The sequence below is a fragment of the Neodiprion lecontei genome, chromosome 5, assembly GCF_021901455.1.
Source record: "Neodiprion lecontei isolate iyNeoLeco1 chromosome 5, iyNeoLeco1.1, whole genome shotgun sequence".
Classification (NCBI taxonomy): Eukaryota; Metazoa; Arthropoda; class Insecta; order Hymenoptera; family Diprionidae; genus Neodiprion; species Neodiprion lecontei.
This window is the reverse complement of record NC_060264.1, coordinates 23,889,964-23,915,625: the sequence shown is the minus strand read 5'-3', so window position 1 is coordinate 23,915,625 and position 25,662 is coordinate 23,889,964. Positions and strand designations below refer to the sequence as shown.

The following is a 25,662-nucleotide window of genomic DNA, read 5'->3' as shown; positions in this document are numbered from 1 at the left end:
TACCGAAGAACTCAAAAAGCTTACCGATTAGTTTCTTCTGAAACAGATGGACCGCGACTGTATTATGTTGTAGATTTTCTGATATGATAACGAAGCTTTTATGCTTTAAGTCCTCATTTTCAACATAATACACAACAAAAGGATGGATGGTAGCTTGATTGTTATTCCAGTGGAAGCTTTGAATTTCATCTTGAACAACAAATGCATAGTTTTCAGCAAAGTCACCCAAAACTAAGAACTCCCCTGGTTGTAGACGATGTTTTCTGTCTTTCAAATATGCACTTTGCTGTTTAGCAATGAAATCATGTTTCTTGAGGGCTATCGTCTGTTCCTTTAGCGTCTCGAGGAACGTTTCCGTTTCTTGCGTGATCGTTTCTAAAACAGATCGATCCGTATGAGTCCACCGTTTGTAGCTAATACTTTCTACGAAATTATCGTCGAATAAACTTTCCATTTCGTGTGTAACCATATCAAAACTTGGACAACTACTACAATCACCGAGATAGCACAAAGGATTTGGAGAGTCACACGATATCTGTTTTATCAAATCGTGGTACGTTCTTTTGAATGTCTGACGAATTGAGCTAACCGCCACCAACATAAGTTTCACATTTTGGTGAATTTTGCAAACACAAACTGTATGTGTTCCTGTTGGTCCAGCTAAAATACACTGCTTTGGGCGGAGTTCCGCGAATTTTGTAAATCCAATTTTATCATTCGGATGCTGTTGCTTGAACGCGGCGTAAGCTTCCTTCAGATCACACAAAACAAGTCGTTTTTGGACTTGATGTTTTGAACCATCCACATCGCGAAGAGTGACAAAATCTTTCTGACCAGGCATGATCCGACTTATTTCATCAGAACAGTAAAATTCCACTACATGAGAGACAACATCATCACAAAGAGTGCGAGATGGTCTTGGATCTGGGGAGGATCCAAATCCACGCTCACTTTGCAATATTTTAGCTTTACGAGCCATTCTATATGAACAATCAAATTGTAACTCCAATTCTCTGATGGACCAACTACGAGGAGTCATTGTGAGATATTTAATTTTGTCCGCGACACACTTCGCGTTGATAAACAATTCTTTCACATCACACAACAATTCTTGCCCGATATCATTCTCAAGAAACATTTCCACACTGCTCTGTTCACTAATTGGTGAAGGTGAAACAAGATCGTCACCACTCGCATAATTATGATTCATATCACTTACCTCGTTTTTATCAGATGGAGTAATTGTGTTGCATTTGTACAATTTTATTCGACAATCCATGCACACATATTCTCCTAGGTCCGGAAACTTTTTCCGTAATGCTGGTGTCACTGGCTTTACCAAATTTCGCACCCAATTATGGCCAACTCTTTGGAAAGGATTACAGCACCGTTTCACATCTGTTGTAGACATTGCTTTCAGAAATGAATTACTTGTGTGAAGAATGAGACGATGTATTGCACTGATCGCTACACTGGTATTCGATTGAATGTTATGCATTTTGAAATGCTCGAAATTTATACTCGTTCAGAATAGTGCTTCACCCACCCAACAACTCTTCTGATTGGTTGAATTCCACCAATGGGGCTAACATAATGCAGGTGCAATTCAATGTACCTGACTTTAGCCAAATGACCCCTTCGCGGAATCGAGGTGGTGACCCTACCTGGACTACCTGGATAGTGAAGGATTTAGGTGACGCATGCACAGGTGCAGGTATTCCATATCCTGGAACAACACTTGACCTGTGTTCGTAATTCATGTTTGAATCATAATGCGTCATAACAAATTTCGAATCTCTGTAATAAAAAAACGGTGAAAAACACATTCTTGAAACTTCACTTATCGCTTTGAGCAGGCCTTGTGAAGGTACAGTATTTTTTTCAGATTTTTCAATCATGTCCTACATCGTGAAAATGACTCTAAAATAACGCCGCGACGCCGCCGCGGGGTAGCGGTGGACGGCAACCGGCCGCCCGCCATTACGTAGAGACTCGACGCGCCGCAATTTCATGCGCATCGACACCTTTAATGATTTTTTACTCGAAAACGAAGAAAAACACCCCTCTGGAATTAATTCACAGGTTGTAGTACAGTTCAAGGAACATGTCAGAATTTTAAAAAAATTTTTTGATCGTGTCGGTCACTGTTTTAAAAATCTTTGAAAAATTAATTGTTAAATAAACAACTGATAACAACTTTTTTTTACCATTTCGTATTTTTTTTTAAATTCTATGGAGCTTTCCGCGTAATTTGAAAAAAAAAAAAAAATTGTATCTAATTTGTTGCCGAAGTTATGAATTTTTGAAAAAAATGGGAGTCTAATTTGTTATTGTTAATAAAAAATCGAATTTTGCATTATGAGATTCGCGCTTTGGCACAAAAATCTAACTCCCCTTACACAATCCACATGCCAAATTAAAAAAATATCTGAGAGATGACTGATCCGGTTGACGCGGAATAGCCCATATCGGAAGCATCGGCAGACTTCCAAGATCTTGTTCAATCGCTATGTACGTACGTCGTATAGAAAATATCGGCACGTATTATCGCAACTCAGCTGACAATACGGAAGGAAATAAACCACTTTATGACTTAAATTTAGGTAATAGAAACTTTTTTCTACAATTTGTCAAATCAACAAACTGGATTCGTTGACTATTGTACACCCAGCACGGTTTCAACAAATCATCGTGTGATGCTGTCACAACGCAGTGACAATTGAAACTGCGATCATCCTCAAGTCCCGGTAAAATGTGCCGGCATTCGAAGCGACGAATGTCAAAATAGTCGCTGCAACTGTTAACGTATGCATTGTCAATTTGGTGGAACATGATTTCAAATCAATAAAAGAAGGAAAGCTCCGTGGTCATGATGGGGGGGGGGGGAACTCCGCGCACCTGAACAAAAGTACTCTGTGAACAATTGAAAGAAAAAGTAACGAGAGAATAAAATAAGTCAAATAAAAACATGTTATATGGAACGGAAGTAAATTTCATTGGATATAATTCATAAGCTCATTGGCAGCCGCGAGTGATTTCGAAGGGATGAGGTCATCACTGTTTACACTTTGATGTTCCGCAATGATTATTTAGAATCGCGGAAATAACTAAGCTAATGCAATGCCTCTGTGACGTGAAATGCGAAGACACACAAGCGGTAATTTTATCGTGCAATGCGCGTCAGGATAATGTTGAATTTATTTGAATTTGAAATCATTCATTTGAATTATTTGTTTCACGTTAAATCACACATTTTGAATGCTGTCCCAGTGGAATATATGCGTTTTTCGGAGTCTCCTAATTCTTAGTGCAACATGGTCCGCAGATCATAGCAGAGTATCATTTTCTTTGACTCGTGATGTCAAGTGTCTGATTATTCCGAGCCATAATTCGCCGTGACGCCGCGTCACCTGAAGCGACTTGTATCTTTTTCGACAGACGTAAAATAGGCTTAAGGACCAATTTTGAGAATCAAAGTTTGAGTATTCGACGTCGGCTTTGAGCTAAAATGTTCTTAAAAAAGTAGCTATACTATTATGCGGAGAGAAAATGATTTTTGTCAAGTCGAGACTCAATCTCATCCCTCAACAATCGGACGAGAATTCGGAGAGAAATCCGATTTTCCAAAGTGAAATGTGAAACGCGCCACTATGAAAGCGGCTGCGGCCGAGGCTCCGTTCTGCGATAGGAAGCCGTCGTGAAGATCAGCTTCTACGGTGAAGAAAATACGACTATTTGTTCTGTTAGAAGGAGAAGTCATGAGATAAAAACAGTCATATTCAACAAAAAACTGTCGTCTGATGTTTGGCCAAACCCAAGGGAATTTAGGTTTTGGCATTTCACCGAATGGTCATTATAGGAAAATTAAATATAGTTTTGCATCATTTACTTTTACAATGGAAATGATTTGGATTTACAGAATATATTTTGAATATAAAGAAATATTGTGCCGGCAGTTGCGATTATACAATTTATATGGATTATTATGTCTAGTTGATGAATTAGATTCAGTTAATAATATAATTAGAAGAAATTTGTTCATTCAAAATCAATAAACTTCGATAACCATTCTTTTTTGATTGTTTTCTTTTTACTTTTTGGTACGCTTTGAGTTGCTCAACACTATACTTTCAATTCAGCAGTTTGAATTGAGTAATATCACTATGAAATGCAAATCTTATACCCTTAAGCCATAAGTATCATGAATTCTACGGTAATGTTGCCCTGAATATCTATGTGCTGTTGGGTGACAAATAATTGAAAAATATAAGAGAGAAAATTCTTGAAAAAACAGAACGTTTCTTGGATAATATTGAAAACAAGAACAAGTAAATAACAACAAATAAGTTGATAAAACAAAACAAAGTAGAATCACTACCCTTTAGTGGAAAGGATTATTCGCAGGCAATGCTGCTTTTCCAAGAGGCATGCTGTTTCGCGCGTCTCTTAATCCGTACAGTGTCAGGTTCAACAGATTTCAGTAAAAAATCAATTCTTAGCCGCACATCTTCGACCGGTACCACTTTATCCTTCGATAAAACATATTTTCGGAGAATGATTGTGGTCATTGTCTTCATAAACATCATAGCGTACTTGGCTCCTTAAATGAAAAAGAACTCGTTCAATTATTGACGGTTATTTCATTTGGTGCATCTCGTAATCCCGTTCTAAACTATGAAAAACAAAACCAAAGCATCTCGATGTATTCGATTCAATATTCATTACATTTCGAACATTTTGTCGCTGAAATATACATTGCATATGAAAAAGAATAAAGATCCTGGAAAATCTCGATGAATCGTGAAAACAGTAATTAAAAATCATTGTCAACTTCGCAATATTCCTTACCGAGACAATTTCTTCGACCACCACTGAACGGCAAGTAGGAGTACGGTTCTTGTTTTGCAAACCGTTCAGGTAAGAATCTGTCTGGATCAAATTTCAGAGGGTCGGGCCAGTACTTCTCACTTCTGTGAACTCCCATAACGTTAATAATAACCGAACTCCCTTTTGGCAAAGTACACTGACCTACGGAATGAGTAATCGTTTGAGGAATCATACATCACTTCATGTCACGGCTATTACTCAGAGACATCCAATGTCAAACGAATGAATTAGTTGACCAAAGCTGACAAACCTAAATCCAGATCCTCCGTTGCCTTCCGGAAGGTCGTGGGTCCAACGACAAACAGGCGCATAGTTTCTTTGATCACTCTCTCCATGTACGCCATTCTCGCCAAGACGTCCATCGTGATGTGCAACTCTTCACTGTCGTCGTTTAATACATGTTCTCCGAAGATGTCGCACAATTCCTGGTACACTTTTTCCTGCCCGATTATAAGAAAAGCGATTAATTGTAAGTAGAGCCTTGTAAGAGGTGCACCACACACAATGCTTGTTTCCGTAAGATCACTACGTAACGTATGGTTGAATAACAAACACACCTGAATGTCTTGATGGGATGCTAGCATCAAAAACACGTAGTTCATCGTGATGGCCGTTGTATCGCTGCCCTAAGAGAGTACAATTGCGCATTCGTGTTTCCAATTGCGAGTTAACAATGGTGTATTTTGTATCTACTGTTCCGTTCTCAATGACTCACAAAACTGAGAAGTATGAGAATTATTTGAAGCTACACCGTAATAACAGTATCAAGTGTGTTAGACTTACAGCTGCGATCATCGTATCAACATGATCCCGGACCTCTTTATCCGTCAGCGTTTTGTTGTCGTCGGACAGTCTGAAGAGATTTTCTATCAGTATCTGAGGTCCAGCTGTGGAATCATCTGATACATGAATGATTAGGTAATTAAAAAAAGACAGCTACCACGTCTAACTCATCCACAAATGGCCCCGGAAATCTACAATTATTCGGGTTTCCGTATGCATTTCATCAGAAGTGTAAAGCAGAAGACCTCAAGTACAACTCACTCCTACGAAACAAAAACTCTATCGTGGCACTTTACGACTGCATCCGGATTCTGTAATACTTGCCATCTGCATCTCGTTCTTCATCGGCTGATACTCGTTGATCACCACGCCGGACGATTTCTGCCTTCTTCTGTCGTATCACCTGAAATTAAACAATACAAGGTGGTAACTTGTACGGAGCTCATTCCAAATATTTTAGACGTACGTATCAATTAAGATATCTATCGATTAAAGAGCAAGTTCAGATACCGAGTATTCACGCGTGTTCTAGGTAACAACGTACAACTGCCCCGATATGCGTGTGTGTAACGAGCAACGCGTCATCACGGCTGCCTGTTACAAAGGACTCCCCCAACCCTGAACGGGAACCCAATTACGCTAGGGAATCCGTGGTAACGATTAAAAACAAACTAAAAATGTACTCTATGACATGTACTCTATGTATCGCTGTCGCCCCGCGAAAATCCGTAGTTATCGCCGCATCGGGAAGACACCGCGACGCGAATTCCGAAAACGGAAAAGCGACGAATTCATCAGCCAACAAGCGTTTCGCGACAGCGAGCGACGATCGGTGCGTCACGCTGGAATCTGAGAATTTTAAGATCCAACAGCCTATAAGAATCATGCAATACCGCGAATACTATCGCCTGAATTTCAAACTTTTGGATCAACATAGCGTAGCTCTTCGCTTGAGTCTGAACGAAAGCTCGGATCGAATAGTGAAAAATAAAAGTGGAACAGACCAGTATTCCAAAAGTTGCCTAATTTGTGAAACGCGAGAAATCTCCGACAACGGAATTGTCGCTTATTTAATTTCCAGTGATCGAATTCCGAGAGACACGAAGTAACGGCGTGTCGAAGAACGGTTAGCCATCTTCAAGTTTGCGTGCTAAAAACTGCACGTCAGAGACGCTTGCCATTATCTGTGCTTGGAGGCCGTTGTCTGAGTTTCGCAACAAAGCGTCAAGTCAATTTCGTCATTGTAGCTATCGTCGCGAGTCGCCGAAATATCACGCGCGGGATGAGTGCTTTGCAAATTCTTCGAGATTGTCAAGCGCGGCAAAAGCCCGCGTAAAAAAGTCACCGTAGACGTCATGAATCGTTACACTTACCGAAGAATGTCATATTTCTATTTGATCTATGAACCTACCATTCGAATCAGCTCAAACACTATGTTTGCCGGCAAGTTGTGACACAAAGTTGAATGTAAAGATGTTCAATACCAGACTGGATTGTGCGCAAGTAACGTTAAATCCAAATCCACCGTCAAGTTTGATCATCACTTAAATCGTACTTTTGAACCACATCAAATACGCTACTTAATAAGCCAAAGACATGAATTTTGGGTGAATGATTGGTTCGTGCCCTAGATTGAAGTTGCCCGTGATGTAATATTGTCTAATTTTCAGTTGAAGTACCGTGCTAAGAATCCGGTCTATAGGATACTTTTTTGTCCACAAACCGACACAACCAATGCCTGCCATGATTGTATTAATAAAGGTGTCTCGCACTTACTTCGTCAGTCAAGTCGTGCATATACTTGATGTATTTTGTCTGATCCTTGCCAAGTTGCGTACAGTAGAAAATAAAGTCCGGGTACAACCAAGGACTAACGGCTCGTTTGGCGCAACCAGCCATCACCCTGCGAAGACAGAATCATTACACAATCCGAGGGTTTACATTATTGACATTAGCAAAATATGAATCCATAATTCAGGTAGAATTGTGAAAACAGCGTCGTGTTTCGAATGTTGCCATCAGGTTTCGATTTTTTGCAATGTAGGTCTAACTAGGCGAGAGCTTGATGTGTTCAGCATGTAAAAGGCGCTTCAATTGACTTACTTCTGAATCGCTTCGTCGTACCGACATTCCTCGCTCTCCTGTGCTTTCAAATTTATGCCCATGGCCGTCACTGTGACACGTAAAATAGATATGAACTAGCCTTGGGTCAGAAAAAATGTAAAATTCACATAAGTATAGTTGATTTTTTTCAAATGACAGCCGACCTACCGCAAATTGTGTCCAATGAACACAGAGAAACGTATCGGCATATTTTGAATTCTGGTCCGTCCAAGTGCCGCTCCATCTTATTGGCCAGTATCACTGACTGAGTGACAAATGTTTTGACGAAAGATTTAAGAGCCACGGAATTGAAGGACGGCTGCATCAGCTTCCGGTGCACTTCCCATTTTGAGGCTGTAATGAAAAAATTCTCAAGTATTCGGCAACAATTTCAGACATCAAACGCGGACCCGTCTTCCAAGAGATGCATATCCATAGAGAGACATGGCCATATGATTTTGATTATGATTTTTGTAACGTTGGTAATAACAATGTATTCATAATTGAAATTCAAAGTTGAAACGATTTCGTCTAGATGACAAAGACTTTCTTGAATCAGATATAACTTGATTAGCTTCGGTTGCTCCGTTCACCTCTCATTACGCTATGTTTTCCACTGATTACAGATCTCGTACATCCTCAATCTCCCAGACCTGGCAAGCAAGCAAATTCAACACGATGATGATGCCGACGATTGAAAGAAATGAACTGATAAACTTGATTATCGTCGTCACATTATATCGACGTAGAAACACCGACGATTCACGTCAGCAATTATGGTGATTATTATCACGATTTTTCCTCGGATAAGGTGCACTATAGTAGCAGTATGAAATGAAGTGAAATGTGCTGGGAAAATTGGTATGAGAATGTAAAAAGACGCGCATCCTCATTTACGGATGTGAAGCTTACAGCCAGATCACCACTATTCACCACAATTCGATTTCGGTTGTCCGCAATAAAAGTCTTCTATTCGAGTCGACGTAATATTCATAAGTTCATAAAGCGATTCCGCAAAACAATGATAAGATTTTTCGTCACAGATTTGTGAAACCGCACACTTTCCATGCTCAACGAACTTCACTGGGACATGAGGACCATGAGTAATATTCATGTCAATCCGTTTGCTTGAGACATGAATCGACTTGTGAAGAATCTTGACTATACGTGACAAATTTCACTCCGATATATTGAACATGATTTAGAATTTCGTGAGATTTAGGCAATCCTTTCCTGACTCCGATATCTCACATGAAATTAGATAACAAAGTGACAATCTTCACCTACCAGGAGCGGTGATTAATCCGTCCCCCATCCAAGGTCGCCCGAATTCGTAGAAGTAGTTTTTCTCAATGGTCTTCGGACTGAGGAGTATCTCCTGAAATGACGAATTAACTCAGATCTCAAAATTTCATCCGTTTTCGATTATCATCAGACTACTTTACCTTTATATGTTTAGGGTAAGTTGTGAAGTACGTTGAATTGTGACCAAACGAAAATCGAAACGATGTAGGATAAATTTTCCCCAGTTCAATAACCCTGTTGAACATAGCTGCAATTGCATATTTGACAGAGCCTCAGTATAATGTCATTCGTTACTCAAGATTGGACAGCCAATTCGACAGCAAAAGGATTTTGCTCACCTTCAGTGTCACCAATGAAGAGATACGCATGACCTACGAAAGGCAGACTTGGAAGTTCCTCAGCATTAGACGGGAAATCGGAGAGCAATACAATTTTCAACACCTTGAATGCGACGTTGATTATCCGGTACAACACGATGCATGCCACCGAAAGCGTGGCTACCGTCAAAAGGTCCATCCTGCGATTCAGTGAAAACCAGAAACACGACTCTTTTCATTTTTCCCTGAGATGAAAGGACCCCGCCGAATCCTTACGGGAATTGGCTCCCCGTTTTATTGGCTGGATTTCATTTAAAGTTCTTTTTGACACAAGTCCCAAAAATCAGTAATTTCCGAGATACAGGCTTCGGAAGAAAGGTGCCCAGACGGTTTTGATGTCTACGGCTTCCGTGAGTTGCATGAATTCCAAAGCTTCAAGGAGACTTGAAATGAAACAAATCACTCAAAAAACTTGACGTTTGATTCTCAAAGATAGGCAGGAAGTTATGATTGATTCCATTAATAAACTCGTTGGTTGACTGGAAGGAGACGCAACGTCAGATTTCGCGTGAAGAGCGAGACCCTCCGATTGTTGCGAAAATCGACTTGTCCTGTTCTTCACGCCTGTGCGGAGTCTCTACGGATCGGCTGTGCAGTTTTTGAATAATGCATTCGATTTCAAATCCCCCTTGAAGCTTTGTAATTCGTAAAGATCGTCTAATCCGTAGACATCGAAAAGTCCATTAACCCCTCCTTCCGAACCCTATACCTCGAAAACTACTGAGTTTTTGATACTTGTGTGCGTGCGAACTTTTGATCGGGAAGATATGTACTATAATATACTGAAAATCCAACTAAGCCGAGCGGGAGTCAATTTCCATAAGGATTCTGCGGGATCCTTCCATTGAAATCGGCCTGTCGTATCGCAACACCTGTCTTTGTTAGTCTTCACTAAACTCACGTTTCTGTCGGGTAATATTACAAGGCAGATAAGATTCCTGTCTCCGCTCTGATTGAACTGATCTCTAGAACCTGAAGTCAGACTCGCCGTTTATATACAGAGGGGGAACAGCGCATCACATATTACCCCCAGATTGATCATTTTCCCCACTTTCCACTCAAGGCCAGTAATTACTTACCGCTTAAAGAGAATCAGTGATTGGGACACCTGAATTTACTCGAAGCCTTTCGAGTATCCGATTTGCCTTTGAAATCAGAGGTACAGCCATCAGATTGCTAATTTTCGTTCGATCCTTGTGCGTCAGAATTTCGTTATCGCGGTATTCGGAGTCAGTTGACACTAATGCAGTCACGAATATCCCGTCAGCGGTAACAAATTGATATCCCTCAAGACAAGAAATTTATTAAGGGTTACGTAATTACAGCGTATTGAATCATCTTGCATATCGGAAGCATCGGCAGACTTCCAAGATCTTGTTCAATCGCTATGTATGTACGTCGTATAGAAAATATCGGCACGTATTATCGCAACTCAGCTGACAATACGGAAGGAAATAAACCACTTTATGACTTTAGGTAATAGAATCTTTTTTCTACAATTTGTCAAATCAACAAACTGGATTCGTTGACTATTGTACACCCAGCACGGTTGTAACAAATCATCGTGTGATGCTGTCACAACGCAGTGACAATTGAAACTGCGATCATCCTCAAGTCCCGGTAAAATGTGCCGGCATTCGAAGCGACGAATGTCAAAATAGTCGCTGCAACTGTTAACGTATGCATTGTCAATTTGGTGGAACATGATTTCAAATCAATAAAAGAAGGAAAGCTTCGTGGGCATGATGGCGGGGGGACGGAACTCCGCGCACCTGGACAAAAGTACTCTGTGAACAATTGAAAAAAAAAGTAACGAGAGAATAAAATAAGTCAAATAAAAACATGTTATATGGAACGGAAGTAAATTTCATTGGATATAATTCATAAGCTCATTGGCAGCCGCGAGTGATTTCGAAGGGATGAGGTCATCACTGTCTACACTTTGATCTTCCGCAATGATCATTTAGAATCGCGGAAATAACTAAGCTAATGCTATGCCTCTGTGACGTGAAATGCGAAGACACACGAGCGGTAATTTTATCGTGCAATGCGCGTCGGGATAATGTTGAATTTATTTGAATTTGAAATCATTCATTTGAATCATTTGTTTCACGTTAAATCACGAATTTTAAATGCTGTCCCAGTGGAATATATGCGTTTTTGGGAGTCTCCTAATTCTTAGTGCAACAGAGTCCCCAGATCCTTAGCACAGTATCATTTTCCACCCCCAAACCTTTGGCCGCTTCCACTTCATCCATTGTCGAAACGTATTCACGGAGAATCGTCGTATTCACGCAGGAAATTCTGTTCTTAGCCAGTCGTGAGCAATTCAGTCGTCGTAGACGAGAGTCAGTAGTCTATACTGGCACGAAATTAGGTGAAAAGTTGGACCTAAATCGATACAGACATCAGTCCAGAATCGCGCGTCACGTCAATTCCGCTAATAATCAAGTGACGGGCTATTCTGAACCCAATTTCACCGTGACGCTTGTCTATCGCTCCGCGTTTCGTAACTACAAATACCAAGCCATACTAAAGACCGTGACCGGCTCGTTGTCAGGATCGGGTTCAGGATCGCCTCATCGTCCGTATTCCGCATATTTTGCGAATGTTCAAAGAATCAACGAATTCGACGTATCGGATAATTCGGAAACCAACGTGAGAAAGCAGCCAGGTTCGGCTCGATTTTGGCAATGGGTGCAGCTATAAATAAAGACGCAAGTCATCCTATTCAATGACTCAACAGAAACAGGACGAATAATCTTGAAATGATCGATCAACCAGATCCTAAAAAATGTTCATCAGAAGTTACCACTACGAGTTCAAATATAAGTAAAAGAAGTAGGCAGTATAAATGAAAAAAGAATAAGCAAACAGCTGAGAAGAAATGCCGTTTGCCGAAACGGGAAAAAGAAAAGCATCTCAACGCAAATATTGTCAAAAAGTAGCAGCAATTTTCACCCAAGTCAAAATTTAGACCCTTCCATAAGCCTGTAGCTACTACACAGAGCATTATTTAGTACTTTTTGGTCCTTACGCCCTGTTCGGAAACTTGAGAGAGCTATTTCTTTCATACTTGGACCCCTTATTATACCTATTCTGGTACTCTCTGTGACGCTCCTCTCATATGAGAGCCGTTCGAATGTCTTGAGGTCCTTAAAAAGTACTGCAGTGGTGTCCGGATTGATGATTATATTATTCTACTTACTCGGAATAATGAGATACGATAAGGGACCAAGGTTGCGAAAGTACGATAATTCAAATAGCAATGCTTTATCTATTACCAAAGTAATGAGTAATGGATTCGAAACCCACTAATCATTACCACGGCAATTGGTTTTACATTGTAATTATACACGGAATGACTGTTTGCCATTTTAATTTACTTCGTTCTGGCAGAAGGATAATTACTGGACCACTTCTAAGCGCGTAAACAGATCTGCATACATGATATACAGATTGCCTGTTCGTGAAAATGAATTTCACATATTTTTACGAGGGCGCTGATTATTTGAACAGTGGATTGTAAATAATTCCGTAAAAGTCGAACAAGATCGATTAATATTCTGTTTTGATAATTGAAAAACATCGTGTTTGGAAACAGGTTGGGAAACCATTTGGAAAGTGTTGGACACGAAAAACAATGAAAATGTCGATATTTCCGAAGATAGAGACAGTTGTCGTGATAAGAAATATTAATAATCATGCTCCGGTCGGATAATGAAAAATATTTTTTTCAGCATTTAATTTTTACAATGACAGTAATTTAGACTTATGAAATTATGCCAGCAGTTGGCGGCCGTACAATTTAAATGAATTATTATTTATAATGAATGAATTTAAATCAGACATTAATATTGTAATAACAAATTTATTCACTGGAAATCAATAAATTTCGAGAGCCATTCTTTTTTCCTTTTTTTTTCTCATTTGTTCTTTAAATTACTCAACATTGCACTTTCAATTGATCAATTTTTATTCAGCAATATCACAATGAAATGAACGTTTGGACCCTGCAGCCACAAGTATCATAGCTTGGACAGTCATATTTGCTTGAATGCATACGTGCTGCTGAGTGTTAAATATTCGAAAAATATGCGGTTGTTCAGAGAAATTCTTAGAAAAACAGAACAATTCTCACAAAATATTAAAAACAAGAACAAGAAAACAGCAACCACACGACTGATCATATCCAGAATTTGATGACTTATAAGTTTATAAAGCCCCGTTGATTGGGAGTAAAATCATACAATTTCAACGTTGGTAGGATTGTCGAGTGCGGAATTTTTATTTAATCGCATCAGCACGAAGTAAAATCACTTTCCTTTTATGGAAAGTATTATATTCGCCGGCAATATTCCCTTCCTAAGAAGCATGCTGTTTTGCTCGTCTCTTAATCCGTACAGTGTCAGGATGGACAGATTTCAGTAAAAAGTCAAGTTTCAGCCGCACATCTTCGACTGGTACCACTTTGTCCTTGGTTAAAACATATTTTCGGAGAACCGTTGCGGTCATTGTCTTCATGAACATCATAGCGTACTTCGCTCCTGAAATGAAAAAGAACTCGTCCAATTATTGAAAGTTATTTCGTTTCTTCATATATTCAGTTTCATATTCATGTCATTCCGAACATTTTTTCACTGAAAAGTACAGTAAATATGAAACAGAATAAAGATTCCAAAAAGTCTCGATGAATCATGAAAACGGTAATTAAAAATCATTGTCATCTTCACAATTTCCCTTACCGAGACAATTTCTTCGACCGCCACTGAACGGCAAGTAGGAGTACGGTTCTTGTTTTGCAAACCGTTCAGGTGAGAATCTGTCTGGATCAAATTTAAGAGCGTCGGGCCAGTACTTCTCACTTCTGTGAACTCCCATAACGTTGACCATGACCGAACTTCCTCTTGGCACAGTATGCCCACCTATAAAATGGGTGATCGTTTGAGAAGTGACTTGATGCACCTTCTACAAATGACATGTAACTTAATTTCACGGGCGATACTCAGAAACATTCAATGTCAGAAGAATGAATTAGTTGACGAAAGCTGACAAACCTAAATCCAAATCCTCCGTCGTCTTCCGGAAGGTCACGGGTCCAACGACAAACAGGCGCATAGTTTCTTTGATCACTCTCTCCATGTACGCCATTCTCGCCAAGACGTCCATCGTGATGTGCAACTCTTCACTGTCGTCGTTTAATACATGTTCTCCGAAGATGTCGCACAATTCCTGGTACACTTTTTCCTGCCCGATTATATGAAACGGAAATAATTGTAAGCAGAGCCTTGTAAGAGGTGCACAGCACTCAATGCTTTTTTCCGTAAGATCACTACGTAACGTATAGTTGAATAACAAACACACCTGAATGTCTTGATGGGATGCCAGCATCAACAACACGTAGTTCATCGTGATGGCCGTTGTATCGCTGCCCTAAGAGAGGACATTAATCGTAAAATTACTCATTGATGCCTCCTATTGCGAGCTGACAATGATGTAGCGTGTACCTACTGTTCCGTTCTTAATGAATTACAAAACTTACATGTACAACAATTTTACCAAACTGCGCCGTAATTACAGTATTAAGTACGTTATACTTACAGCTACGATCATAGTATCAACATGATCCCGGACCTCTTTATCCGTCAGCGTTTTGTTGTCGTCGGACAGTCTGAAGAGATTTTCTATCAGTATCTGAGGTCCAGCTGTGGAATCATCTGATACATGAATGATTAGGTAATTGAAAAAAAGACAGCTACCACACCTAACTCATGCACAAATGGCCCCGGAAATCTACAATTATTCGGGTTTTCGTATGCATTTCATCAAAAGTGTAAAGCAGAAGGCCTCAAGTACAACTCACTCCTACGAAACAAAAACTCTATCGTGGCACTTTACGACTGCATCCGGATTCTGTAATACTTGCCATCTGCATCTCGTTCTTCATCGGCTGATACTCGTTGATCACCACGCCGGACGATTTCTGCCTTCTTCTGTCGTATCACCTGAAATTAAACAATACAAGGTGGTAACTTGTACGGAGCTCATTCCAAATATTTTAGACGTACGTATCAATTAAGATATCTATCGATTAAAGAGCAAGTTCAGATACCGAGTATTCATGCGTGTTCTAGGTAACAACGTACAACTGCCCCGATATGCGTGTGTGTAACGAGCAACGCGTCATCACGGCTGCCTGTTACAAAGGACTCCCCCAACCCTGAACGGGAACCCAATTACGCTAGGGAATCCGTGGTAACGATTAAAAACAAACTAAAAATGTACTCTATGACATGTACTCTATGTATCGCTGTCGCCCCGCGAAAATCCGTAGTTATCGCCGCATCGGGAAGACACCGCGACGCGAATTCCGAAAACGGAAAAGCGACGAATTCATCAGCCAACAAGCGTTTCGCGACAGCGAACGACGATCGGTGCGTCACGCTGGAATCTGAGAATTTTAAGATCCAACAGCCAATAAGAATCATGCAATACCGCGAATACTATCGCCTGAATTTCAAACTTTTGGATCAACATAGCGTAGCTCTTCGCTTGAGTCTGAACGAAAGCTCGGATCGAATAGTGAAAAATAAAAGTGGAACAGACCAGTATTCCAAAAGTTGCCTAATTTGTGAGACGCGAGAAATCTCCGACAACGGAATTGTCGCTTATTCAATTTCCAGTGATCGAATTCCGAGAGACACGAAGTAACGGCGTGTCGAAGAACGGTTAGCCATCTTCAAGTTTGCGTGCTAAAAACTGCACGTCAGAGACGCTTGCCATTATCTGTGCTTGGTGGCCGTTGTCTGAGTTTCGCAACAAAGCGTCAAGTCAATTTCGTCATTGTAGCTATCGTCGCGAGTCGCCGAAATATCACGCGCGGGATGAGTGCTTTGCAACTTCTTCGAGATTGTCAAGCGCGGCAAAAGCCCGCGTAAAAAAGTCACCGTAGACGTCATGAATCGTTACACTTACCGAAGAATGTCATATTTCTATTTGATCTATGAACCTACCCTTCGAATCAGCTCAAACACTATGTTTGCGGACGAGTTACGACAAAAAATTTACTGCGAAAGTGTGCAATCCCGGAACAAAAATGTGCGGAACGGAAATAATGAGAAATGAGAATACCGAAAGAAACGAGTGTTGAATCCAAATCCATCTTCAAGTGTTATCATCACCTATATCGTCATTTTACGCCACGTCAAATTCGCAACTCAACATATCAAAGAAATTAATTTTTGGCGAATGATGTGTCCGTACGCTAGATCGTCATGCCCTGAAAGTAATCCCGTCTAATTCCCTGTTCAAGTACTGTGCGAAGAATTCGGGTAATGGGATACTTTCACAAAATAATTCGTCCACAAAATAACTCATCCAGTACCTGCCGTAATTTTATTAATAAACATGTCTCGCACTTACGCTGTCCGTCAACTCGTGCAAATAATTGACCTGTTTCATCAGGTCCTTGCCAAGTGGCGTACGGTAAAAAACAAAGTCTGGGTACAGCCAAGGGCTAACGGCTCGTTCGGTGAAACCAGCCATCACCCTGTGAAAACAGAATCATTGCACAATCAGAAAGCTTGCATTGATGACTTTAACAAAATACGAATCCGTAATCGTGGTAAAATTGTTAAAACTGCGTTGTGTTTCAAATAAAGTTGTTAGGTTTCGGGTTTTGCGTAAAAGGTGTAATTGAGCGAGAGGTTGATGTGTCATCATGTAAAAGACGCTTCAATCGACTTACTTCCGTATCGCTTCGTCATACTGACATTCTTCGTTCACCTGTGCTTCCAAATTTATGCCCATAGCCGTCGCTGTGACACGGAAAATAGATATGTACTAGCCTTGGGTCAGAAAAAATGTATCGTTTACATAGGTATGATTGAGTCTCCCCGAATTGCACCCGACCTACCGCAAATTGTGTCCAATGAATTCAGAAAAATGTATTTGTATATTTCAAATTCTGGTCCGTCCAACTGCTGGTCCATCCTCTTGGTCATTATCACTGATTGAGTGGCAAATGTTTTGACGTAAGACTTGAGGGCCACGGGATTGAAGGACGGCTGCAGCAGCTTCCGGTGCACTTCCCATATTGAGGCTGTAATGAAAGATTCTAGAGTATTCGGCAACAATTTCGTACATCGACGCGGACCAGTCCCCCAAGAGATGCATCTCCGTAGAGACACGGCTGAATACATTTACCGGTCAACTATTCTCAATTGTGAAATCCAATCTTTAGACCGATTGGAGAGTCTGATCACACATGCGACGAACAATGGATAGTTTTCAGTTTCAATATGCGACGTATGGAATTCCATTTTCCTCAAGAACGAATGGGTCGTACAGTAAGGTTGAAGAAGTATGGAAACAAAAACGTGATAAAACAGAGATTTGAATCAGTGTCACCGAAGCTAACTAATGTGAGGAAATGAGTGATGTTCGACTGTAGAGGTTTCCGCGATGGCAGAGAAAATGTTTAAATATTGAAATTCGACTGCGTTCACCTGATAATTTCAATCACATCGTAAAAATCTCAGTATCCTAGTATTGGTTCACCAAAAAGTTCATAATGCTTGTCTTATTCTAATAAACAATAGCTCATTTCATTCGCAAACGAATTCTCAATTAATCTCTCTAACAATTAGTCAAATGGTAATGAACAGTAACGTATATTTTATTAAAACACAAAGTTACCATCGGCGAATTATTACGGTTGCATATACCGGAAGTTCCTTGCCAAGTGACGCAATGAACAAAGAATCTGTCTGACACGATTTGTAGGAAGTTGATTTGCGAATAAAACGAGCTACTTTCAAATGCAACGTGAAGAACATTGCGTATTTTCTAGTGGAAAAATAATTGAACAATACGTTTTCTCTAACGATCTTAATAACAATGTATTCATAATTAAAATTTAGAGACAAAACGATGTCGTCTGGCTGTCAAAGACTTTCTTGAATTAGATTCAACTTGATTAACTTCAATTGCCCCGTTTAACTCTCTTTACGATGTTTTCGATCGCACACGTTTGTCACCTGATTCTACGTCCCATTCATCCTCGATCTTCCAGTCATGGCAGCAAAACGAATTTACCATGATGACGATGCCGATGATTGAGATGTTGAGAGAAATGATCTGATAAACGTGATTATAATCGTAACAACGCATTGACGCAGAAACACTGATGATTTACGTCAGTAATCATGGTGATTATTATCACGATTTTGCAACAGATGAGGTCTACCAGTACCGTTACGAAATAGGGTGAAATGTGCTGGAAAAATTTGTATGAAAGTACAAGGAGACACGCATTGTCATTTAGGTATGTGAAGCGAAGCGTGCAGCCGGATCGGTAATAAGTTCGAAGTTACTACTGTTCACTAGAATTTAATTTAGGTTATTCGCAACAAAAGTTTTTTGCTCGAGCCAACGTATGATCTATAAATTCAGAAAGCAATTCGAGAAACCGGAGGTGAGATTTCGCGTCACTCGTTTTTGATATCGCACACTTTGTTAGCTCGACGAACTTCACTGGGACATGAGGACCATGAGTAAGAATCATGTCATTCCGTTTGCTTGAGATATGAATCGACTCGTGAAGAATCTTGACTATACGTGACAAATTTCACTCTGATATATTGAACATGATTTAAAATTTCGTGAGATTTAGGCAATCCTTTCCTGACTCTGATATCTCACATGAAATTAGATAACAAAGCGACAATCTTCACCTACCAGGAGCGGTGATTAATCCGTCCCCCATCCAAGGTCGCCCGAATTCGTAGAAGTAGTTTTTCTCAATGGTCTTCGGACTGAGGAGTATCTCCTGAAATGACGAATTAACTCAGATCTCAAAATTTCATCCGTTTTCGATTATCATCAGACTACTTTACCTTTATATGCTGAGGAGAAGTTGTGATGTACACCGAATTGTTACCAAACAGAAATCGAAACGACGTAGGATAAATTTTTCCCAGTTCAAGTATCCTCTTCAAGATAACTGAAATTGCACATTTGACAGAGCCTCAGAATAATATTATTCGTTACTTAAGATTGGTCAACGAATTCGACAAAAACAGGATTCTGCTTACCTTCAGTGCCACCGACTAAGAGGTACGCATGGCCTACGAAAGGCAGACTCGGCAGTTCATCGGCATTAGGCGGATATTCGCAGAGTAATACAACTTTCAACAGCTTGACTGTAAAGCTGATTATCCGGTACAACACGAAGCATGCCACCGATAGCATGGCTACCGTCAACAGGTCCATCCTGCGATTCAGCGAAAACACGGCTCTTTTTATTTTCCTCCGAAATGCGTCGATGAAATTTCATTGAAATCGGCCTGTAGTATCGCAACGCCTATCTCTGTTTGTCCTCACTGAACTCACCTTTCTGTCTTATAATATATAACAGGCTGAGGGTAGACAAGATCCCTGTCTTCGCGCGGTTTGAAATGATCTGTGGAACTTGAGTTCGGATTCACCGTTTTTATAGAGTCGGGAAACAACGCAACACGTATTCCCCCCAGAATCATTGAAAATTCTTCCCACTATCCACTCAAGGCCAGTAATTACTTATCGCTCACACAGAATCAGTCAATGGGACACCGCAAGTCACTTGATGCGCTTCATAGAAATCCGATTTGCCTTTGAAATCAGAAGTACAGCAAGCAGCTTGCTAGTTATCGTTCGATCCTTGTGCGTCAGAATTTCTTTAACGCGGTATTCGGAGTTAATTGACACTAATTCAGTCACGAATATTCCGTCAGCGGTAACAAATTGATATTTTTCAACCCATGAAATTCATTGTACGTGATGTCATTGCAGCGGCTCAAACCATCTTGCGTGTCAAAAGAAATTCTGTAGTCGGATCAAACATCTTTCTGCGTGGAGAGGAAATTTGTGATACGTGCGTATTTCTGCTCGCGAGTGATCAAACGCTGAAAATGACAGATTTTTATTATTTGTACTATGATTCCCGTCAATTAGTTTCTCAAAGCCACTTCCCTCACCCATCCAGTAAATCATGAATCGAGTTCGCGTGAAACCTCCACTGCACAACTCCAGGTGATGGAATCCTTTTCCTACGATTTGTGAATCAAAGAAACTGGATTCGTTAACTTTTGTACACCTAGCACGTTGGTAAAAAACCATCGTGCCATGCCATGAGAACTCAGCGTCTACTGAAACTGCGATCACTCTCAACTCCCGGTCAAATGTGCCAGCATTCTATGCAGCGAATGTCAGAATAGTCGCTTCAACCGTTAACGTGTGCATTGTATTTATTTATCAGTCATTCGATTCGATATCAAGTTTTCACTTTCGTCAGTCATATACAGGGTGTCCTAGAACCAAGTGACCAAACTGACAGGGGTTATAGAGGGGATCGAAGTGAGTAAACAAACCTGAAGAACACATGTTCTTCGAAATCAAGTTCGCAGGATACGACTGGTTTAAAAACTCGTCTTGTAACGACTGGTTTTTGTGATAAAATTTGATATTGGAAAATGCTTCCGTAGGAAATTCTCAAATTTGATTCGATTCGTTCGGTTGATAAATGATTTCAAATTTACGAATTTCAAACGAAAACACTCTTGACATTGAATTTTTGCCAAACACAACGACGAGGACGTACGATGGAAATGGATAACGGTTGCAGATTTAAGAATTCCGAACGAAAGTATTTCCTAAATCAATTATCATTACTGTAATCAGTCTTTACGAGATGATTTTTCAACCAGTCGTATCTCGCGAACGCGAATTTACTCAGATCAACCCTATCAGTTTGGTCACCTAGTTCTGGGACACCCTGTATATTTACACAATCAGTATATTTGTTTCGTTAATTCACAATTGGCAATATCTATCGGGAATATTCGACAAAAATAGACTCGCGCATTAATTCAATCGGTAGTATTCATGAAAGTCAAAATTATACGTTCGTACATTCATACGTCGCGTAATCGTACACGCATCAAATTACGCTGTGAAATTCGCAGAATTTATCACATATCACGTAAGTTAGAATAAAGTTTGGTACGTCGGGATAAGCGTCGGAATATTACGTTTTTTCTTATTTTTGACATCGGGAAGAATTAAAAAATCGGTAATAAATCGAAAATAACTCATCCGTATGCTTCGAATACGGCAGCAGCTCCGTAATTTGAATAACCATGTGTTATTGGCGTTCCGATGAATCCGATGGGTTTTGATATCGATTTCGAAGATTTTGGATATAATCAGCCACGTTGTTCGACGTGATGCACGTGGTTGTTTAACGCACCTAGACGAAAATACTCTGTGAAACATTGGAGAAAGAAGTAACGAGTGAATAAAAATAAGTCAAATAAAAATGTGTAATATATATCGAACGAAAATATATTTTGTTGAATATAATCATATTTTTATCGACAGCCACGAGTGATTTCGGAGGGACGACGTCATCGCTGTCTACACTTTGATCTTTCATAATGACTATTTTGAATCGCGAAAATGACTAATTAAAAGCTAATGCTATGCCTCTGTGACGCGAAATGCGCAACACACGAACGGTCGTTTTATCGTGCGACGCGCGTCAGGATCGTGTCGTGTTCATTTGAATTTGAAATTATTTCTTTGAATCATTTTTTTCACGTTAAATCACGCATTTTAACAATTCATTACTCTACGCCTACTGGGCGTAAAGTTCAGCTTTGCGCCCGCAAATAGATATATGAAACATGAAGGAATCAGCTATTTTCGTACCAAGGGCGTAAATTATCATGCCCGTAATGCGAACAATATTTTTTATCCTAAGCAGGCGTAAAATCCGGTTTTCAGCTTCGTATGACGAAACAATATATTTTGTAACGCACGTATAGAATTTCGCGTTTATTTGGCATATTAAGCGGAGCTGATATGAATGTTTTCTGACACAGTAGCCACACATTTATTAGATTATTTGAAATAATTTCTCTTATTTGAGAGAAAAAGATTGAGTAAATATTTTTTCATCAGTTTTACTAGGAAAACAAAACATATTTGAAACAAATAAAAAACGCTTAATGGGCCAGCAAAGCGCGAAAATCGTGCATGCGTTACAAAATAGTATGACTTCACCCCATATTACACTTAAGTGACGTCAATAATACAGGACAATAATCATTGCAGTCTCGATAATAATATTCGCACAAAGCCGGACATTTCCCGTAAAAGGGAGTGAAAACATGAAAACAAATCGCGAACCTTTTATTTCGTCCACTATTTTGTACTCAAACATGAATCGTTACGAGCCTGATTTAATATTCAGCCAAGGATATAATTGCACCAATATACGAAACACGTATTTCTATCAATCGACGATGGCATAACTTTTGCGAGCTGTTGCAGAGAGGAGAATATCGGCTGGTCCGCGAAACCTGTGCCCTGATTCTAATATCGCTTGTTTCCACGACGTTACGGTGGTTCTTTTCTACACCAGGGCATTACCTGATTAAATTTCTCCCGATTCATCCCCCTTCTTCACCACCGAACGTACCTACATATACGCGTCAAATGTAATAAAGGCGGGCGCATACAACGGAAACACGGAAGTTGAATTTTCTCTCTCGCATGCACGTATAATGTATAACTCAGGAATATACCGCGACAAACATCTGGACTCGGTTTCTCAGCTTGAATTCTGCGTAGGCAGATTTTTTTCACGCAAGTTAATCAACCGTCTTCGACAATTTTATTCGATTTGTTTTCTTCGTTTGCTGTACAGGCACATTGCTTACATCGCTATATCCTACGTTCGTATTATATCTATAAAATACGATGGTGTAAATCGATGGAAAGAATTCCACGAGTAAAGAAGTAGAGATATTCTTTTTTTGGCAGCAGCAGCAGCAGCAGCGAGCTATTTATCAATATCCCATGTTTCTCTTGGCCTAGGTTAACTTCTTTCAGAATTTGTTTGCTGCACAATGTAGAGGTATTCACTAAAATCATAATGTCACGAAACTGAGACTATCGTTGAGTAAATATTTATCACAGAGAGTACCGTACTGAGTATTTGAGCAAGTACGATATTCGTTTCTGCAGAGACATTAAAGTGGGTAAACCGACCCACCAATATTGGCAATTACCCACGCCTTACCATCTATGCGGAATAAGGTGGTCAGGATCGTGCCGTAAGCAAGAGACCGTTCAATAGACGGCCAGTGCGATGTGCTTTTACCCTCACGAAGCAACGGTCGAGCATCGGCGTATCCCCGGGGATCGGGTTCAACCTCTGCCGAGAACAACGAAGCCGAAGGCTTCGCAGGGGACGTCGTCAAAGCTCGATCCTTAATTTTCACCTGCCCGTTCGGTTTCATAAGAAATTCACGCATGCTCAATATGGCCTGTTATGTGAGGGATACCGCAGGGTTGTTTAGTCGCCTAGCTCCGGAAATTATTCATGGAATCTGTGACGACAGCGTTAATTACGTGTTATTGGCGATACAGTCGATCCTGTTTTTCAAAAGTTCTTATACCCACCTCTCGGAGGAGAAAGCTGCGTCTTCGTTGTGGTGAAAATTCATCATCTCTAAAACACCAGAAATGAATAACAACCGTCATCGTACTCGTGATGAACCAACCAGCCAAGCAAGGTTCCGAAGTAAAAATTTTATTTTTATATACTTAAACTCGACGGTCAATTTTCAAGATATTAAAAGCACAAGTTTTAACAGCAGAATAACGAATTTCCAACAAATATATATCATTTTGGCAAGATGCGACGATGAAATAAACGTTTGTAAAAAGTTGCATCGCAAAAGTGCGATCGTTGAGTCGCTGATGAATCTACAATGAACGTGCGTAACGAACCAACGCGCTTACGTTTATCTTTCCGTTCGCAACCGATTGCAAATAAACGACGGAAGAAAATTTGCGAATCGGTCAATACCGACAGACAAGCCAACCTTTCGCTCGCCGAACGTAAATGACCCTTTTGTCGATCGATCGTACCGTTGGAACTAATGAACGTAATATTTCACCACCGCACGACGCTTTCACTGGCATTTGAGACGCTTCGAAGACGTTGACCACATGATGATTATAGGCGAATACAGGCCTTCCATAATAAAAGTCGATCAAGAACGTGTCGAGGTATCCACGTGGTGATGCGGATAATTTTTCTGGACGCATTTTTCACGCAGACATGGACTCCCAAGTGACCAGGAGAATGGACATGGATGATCCAAGGGTAAGTTCTTAATTCACTGCCTCTGTACTCACGACAGAAAGCAAACTGAAATTTCTCTTCTCAATTTTCTCGTAGACGATACGCGTGTGAATTATAAACAATTGTATACACACGTTTGACTAGAAATTGATTCTTGCAAACCATAAATCTGTGAGGTGTTACTTGAATTTCCGGACCTGTAATGTCCTGCAAATTTTGATGTGGTAAGGTTGTAAGATAAAATGGTAAGAGCAAGGGGCTTCGTATTTTCAAAGTTTTAGTACCACGCTCAATTTAACGTTATCACAATTTTGATAAATAGTACCTTTCATTCTTTGCTTCAATAACTGCCACAAACAGAATAGATACAGTAAAACTTCAGTTATATATTTTTCAAGGGATATGGCAGTATTAACGTATAAGTACAAAAAACGTGTAAACGAGAAACGTAAATGTGAAATATTTTCATACGGTTTATGGGCAGAAATTTTTAGAACCAATAAATCTTAACTTATAAACGAGAAAAACGTACAAGTGAATTATCTTCACGTGGTTTACATACAGAAGTTTTTAGGACCAAGAAATTGTAACGTATAAACGAGAAAAACGTACAAGTCCGAAACGTATAACTGAGGTTTCATTGTCGTAGATACCAACATTAGAATTAGATTTGTCGAAAGCAGGTATTGGATCAGTCAAAGCTGGGCACGGAGGTAGAAGAGCGACGGCATTATTAACTCGGATGGGAACCCAGGTCTAAGCTTACGTTACAATTTTATCGTGTAACCAAGCCCGAATGCGAAAGCTGCGCGGCAGCTTAACGCGACGTTCTACTCATTAGATACGAATCATTGATAGCACGAGACCACAGTTGATTGCGGAAGGAATAACTCGCGAAATCTCGTAACACTTTTTTTGCTGATATCTTATTATTCGTAAAAAGTGCGCCGAGGCTGAGCCATTCATTGAAACGAGAAGTGAACTATTTCTTCCGTATCGTCGATACCGGAAACT

General features: G+C 40.1%; 2 protein-coding genes across 6 annotated transcripts; both read right to left on the bottom strand.

Annotated features, from left to right (window-relative positions):
- Positions 1-3,906: 3,906 nt before the first annotated feature.
- LOC124294507 (cytochrome P450 4C1-like) lies at positions 3,907-10,427 on the bottom strand. 4 transcript variants are annotated; one of them, XM_046739873.1, is made up of 13 exons: positions 10,357-10,427; positions 9,417-9,595; positions 9,219-9,325; positions 9,061-9,151; positions 7,942-8,127; positions 7,774-7,843; positions 7,447-7,573; positions 5,995-6,073; positions 5,671-5,786; positions 5,445-5,513; positions 5,138-5,327; positions 4,849-5,028; positions 3,907-4,600 (listed from the first exon to the last, which is right to left on the bottom strand). In XM_046739873.1, the coding sequence occupies exons 2-13, from the start codon at positions 9,592-9,594 to the stop codon at positions 4,395-4,397; spliced, it is 1,599 nt and encodes a 532-aa protein (XP_046595829.1). In that variant the 5' UTR covers position 9,595; positions 10,357-10,427; the 3' UTR covers positions 3,907-4,394. The 4 variants fall into 4 exon arrangements, with proteins under 4 accessions (XP_046595829.1, XP_046595828.1, XP_046595830.1 ...); XM_046739872.1 differs by having other exon boundaries at positions 9,417-9,696; positions 10,357-10,419; XM_046739874.1 differs by having other exon boundaries at positions 5,671-5,774; positions 9,417-9,696; positions 10,357-10,419.
- A 2,379-nt stretch (positions 10,428-12,806) lies between these two features.
- On the bottom strand, positions 12,807-20,008 carry LOC107225778 (cytochrome P450 4C1). 2 transcript variants are annotated; one of them, XM_046739871.1, is made up of 13 exons: positions 19,848-20,008; positions 19,550-19,728; positions 19,352-19,458; positions 19,194-19,284; positions 17,371-17,556; positions 17,203-17,272; positions 16,878-17,004; positions 15,382-15,460; positions 15,057-15,172; positions 14,820-14,888; positions 14,513-14,702; positions 14,201-14,380; positions 12,807-14,002 (listed from the first exon to the last, which is right to left on the bottom strand). In XM_046739871.1, the coding sequence occupies exons 1-13, from the start codon at positions 19,991-19,993 to the stop codon at positions 13,821-13,823; spliced, it is 1,722 nt and encodes a 573-aa protein (XP_046595827.1). In that variant the 5' UTR covers positions 19,994-20,008; the 3' UTR covers positions 12,807-13,820. The 2 variants fall into 2 exon arrangements, with proteins under 2 accessions (XP_046595827.1, XP_015521843.2); XM_015666357.2 differs by having other exon boundaries at positions 15,057-15,160.
- Positions 20,009-25,662: the final 5,654 nt, after the last annotated feature.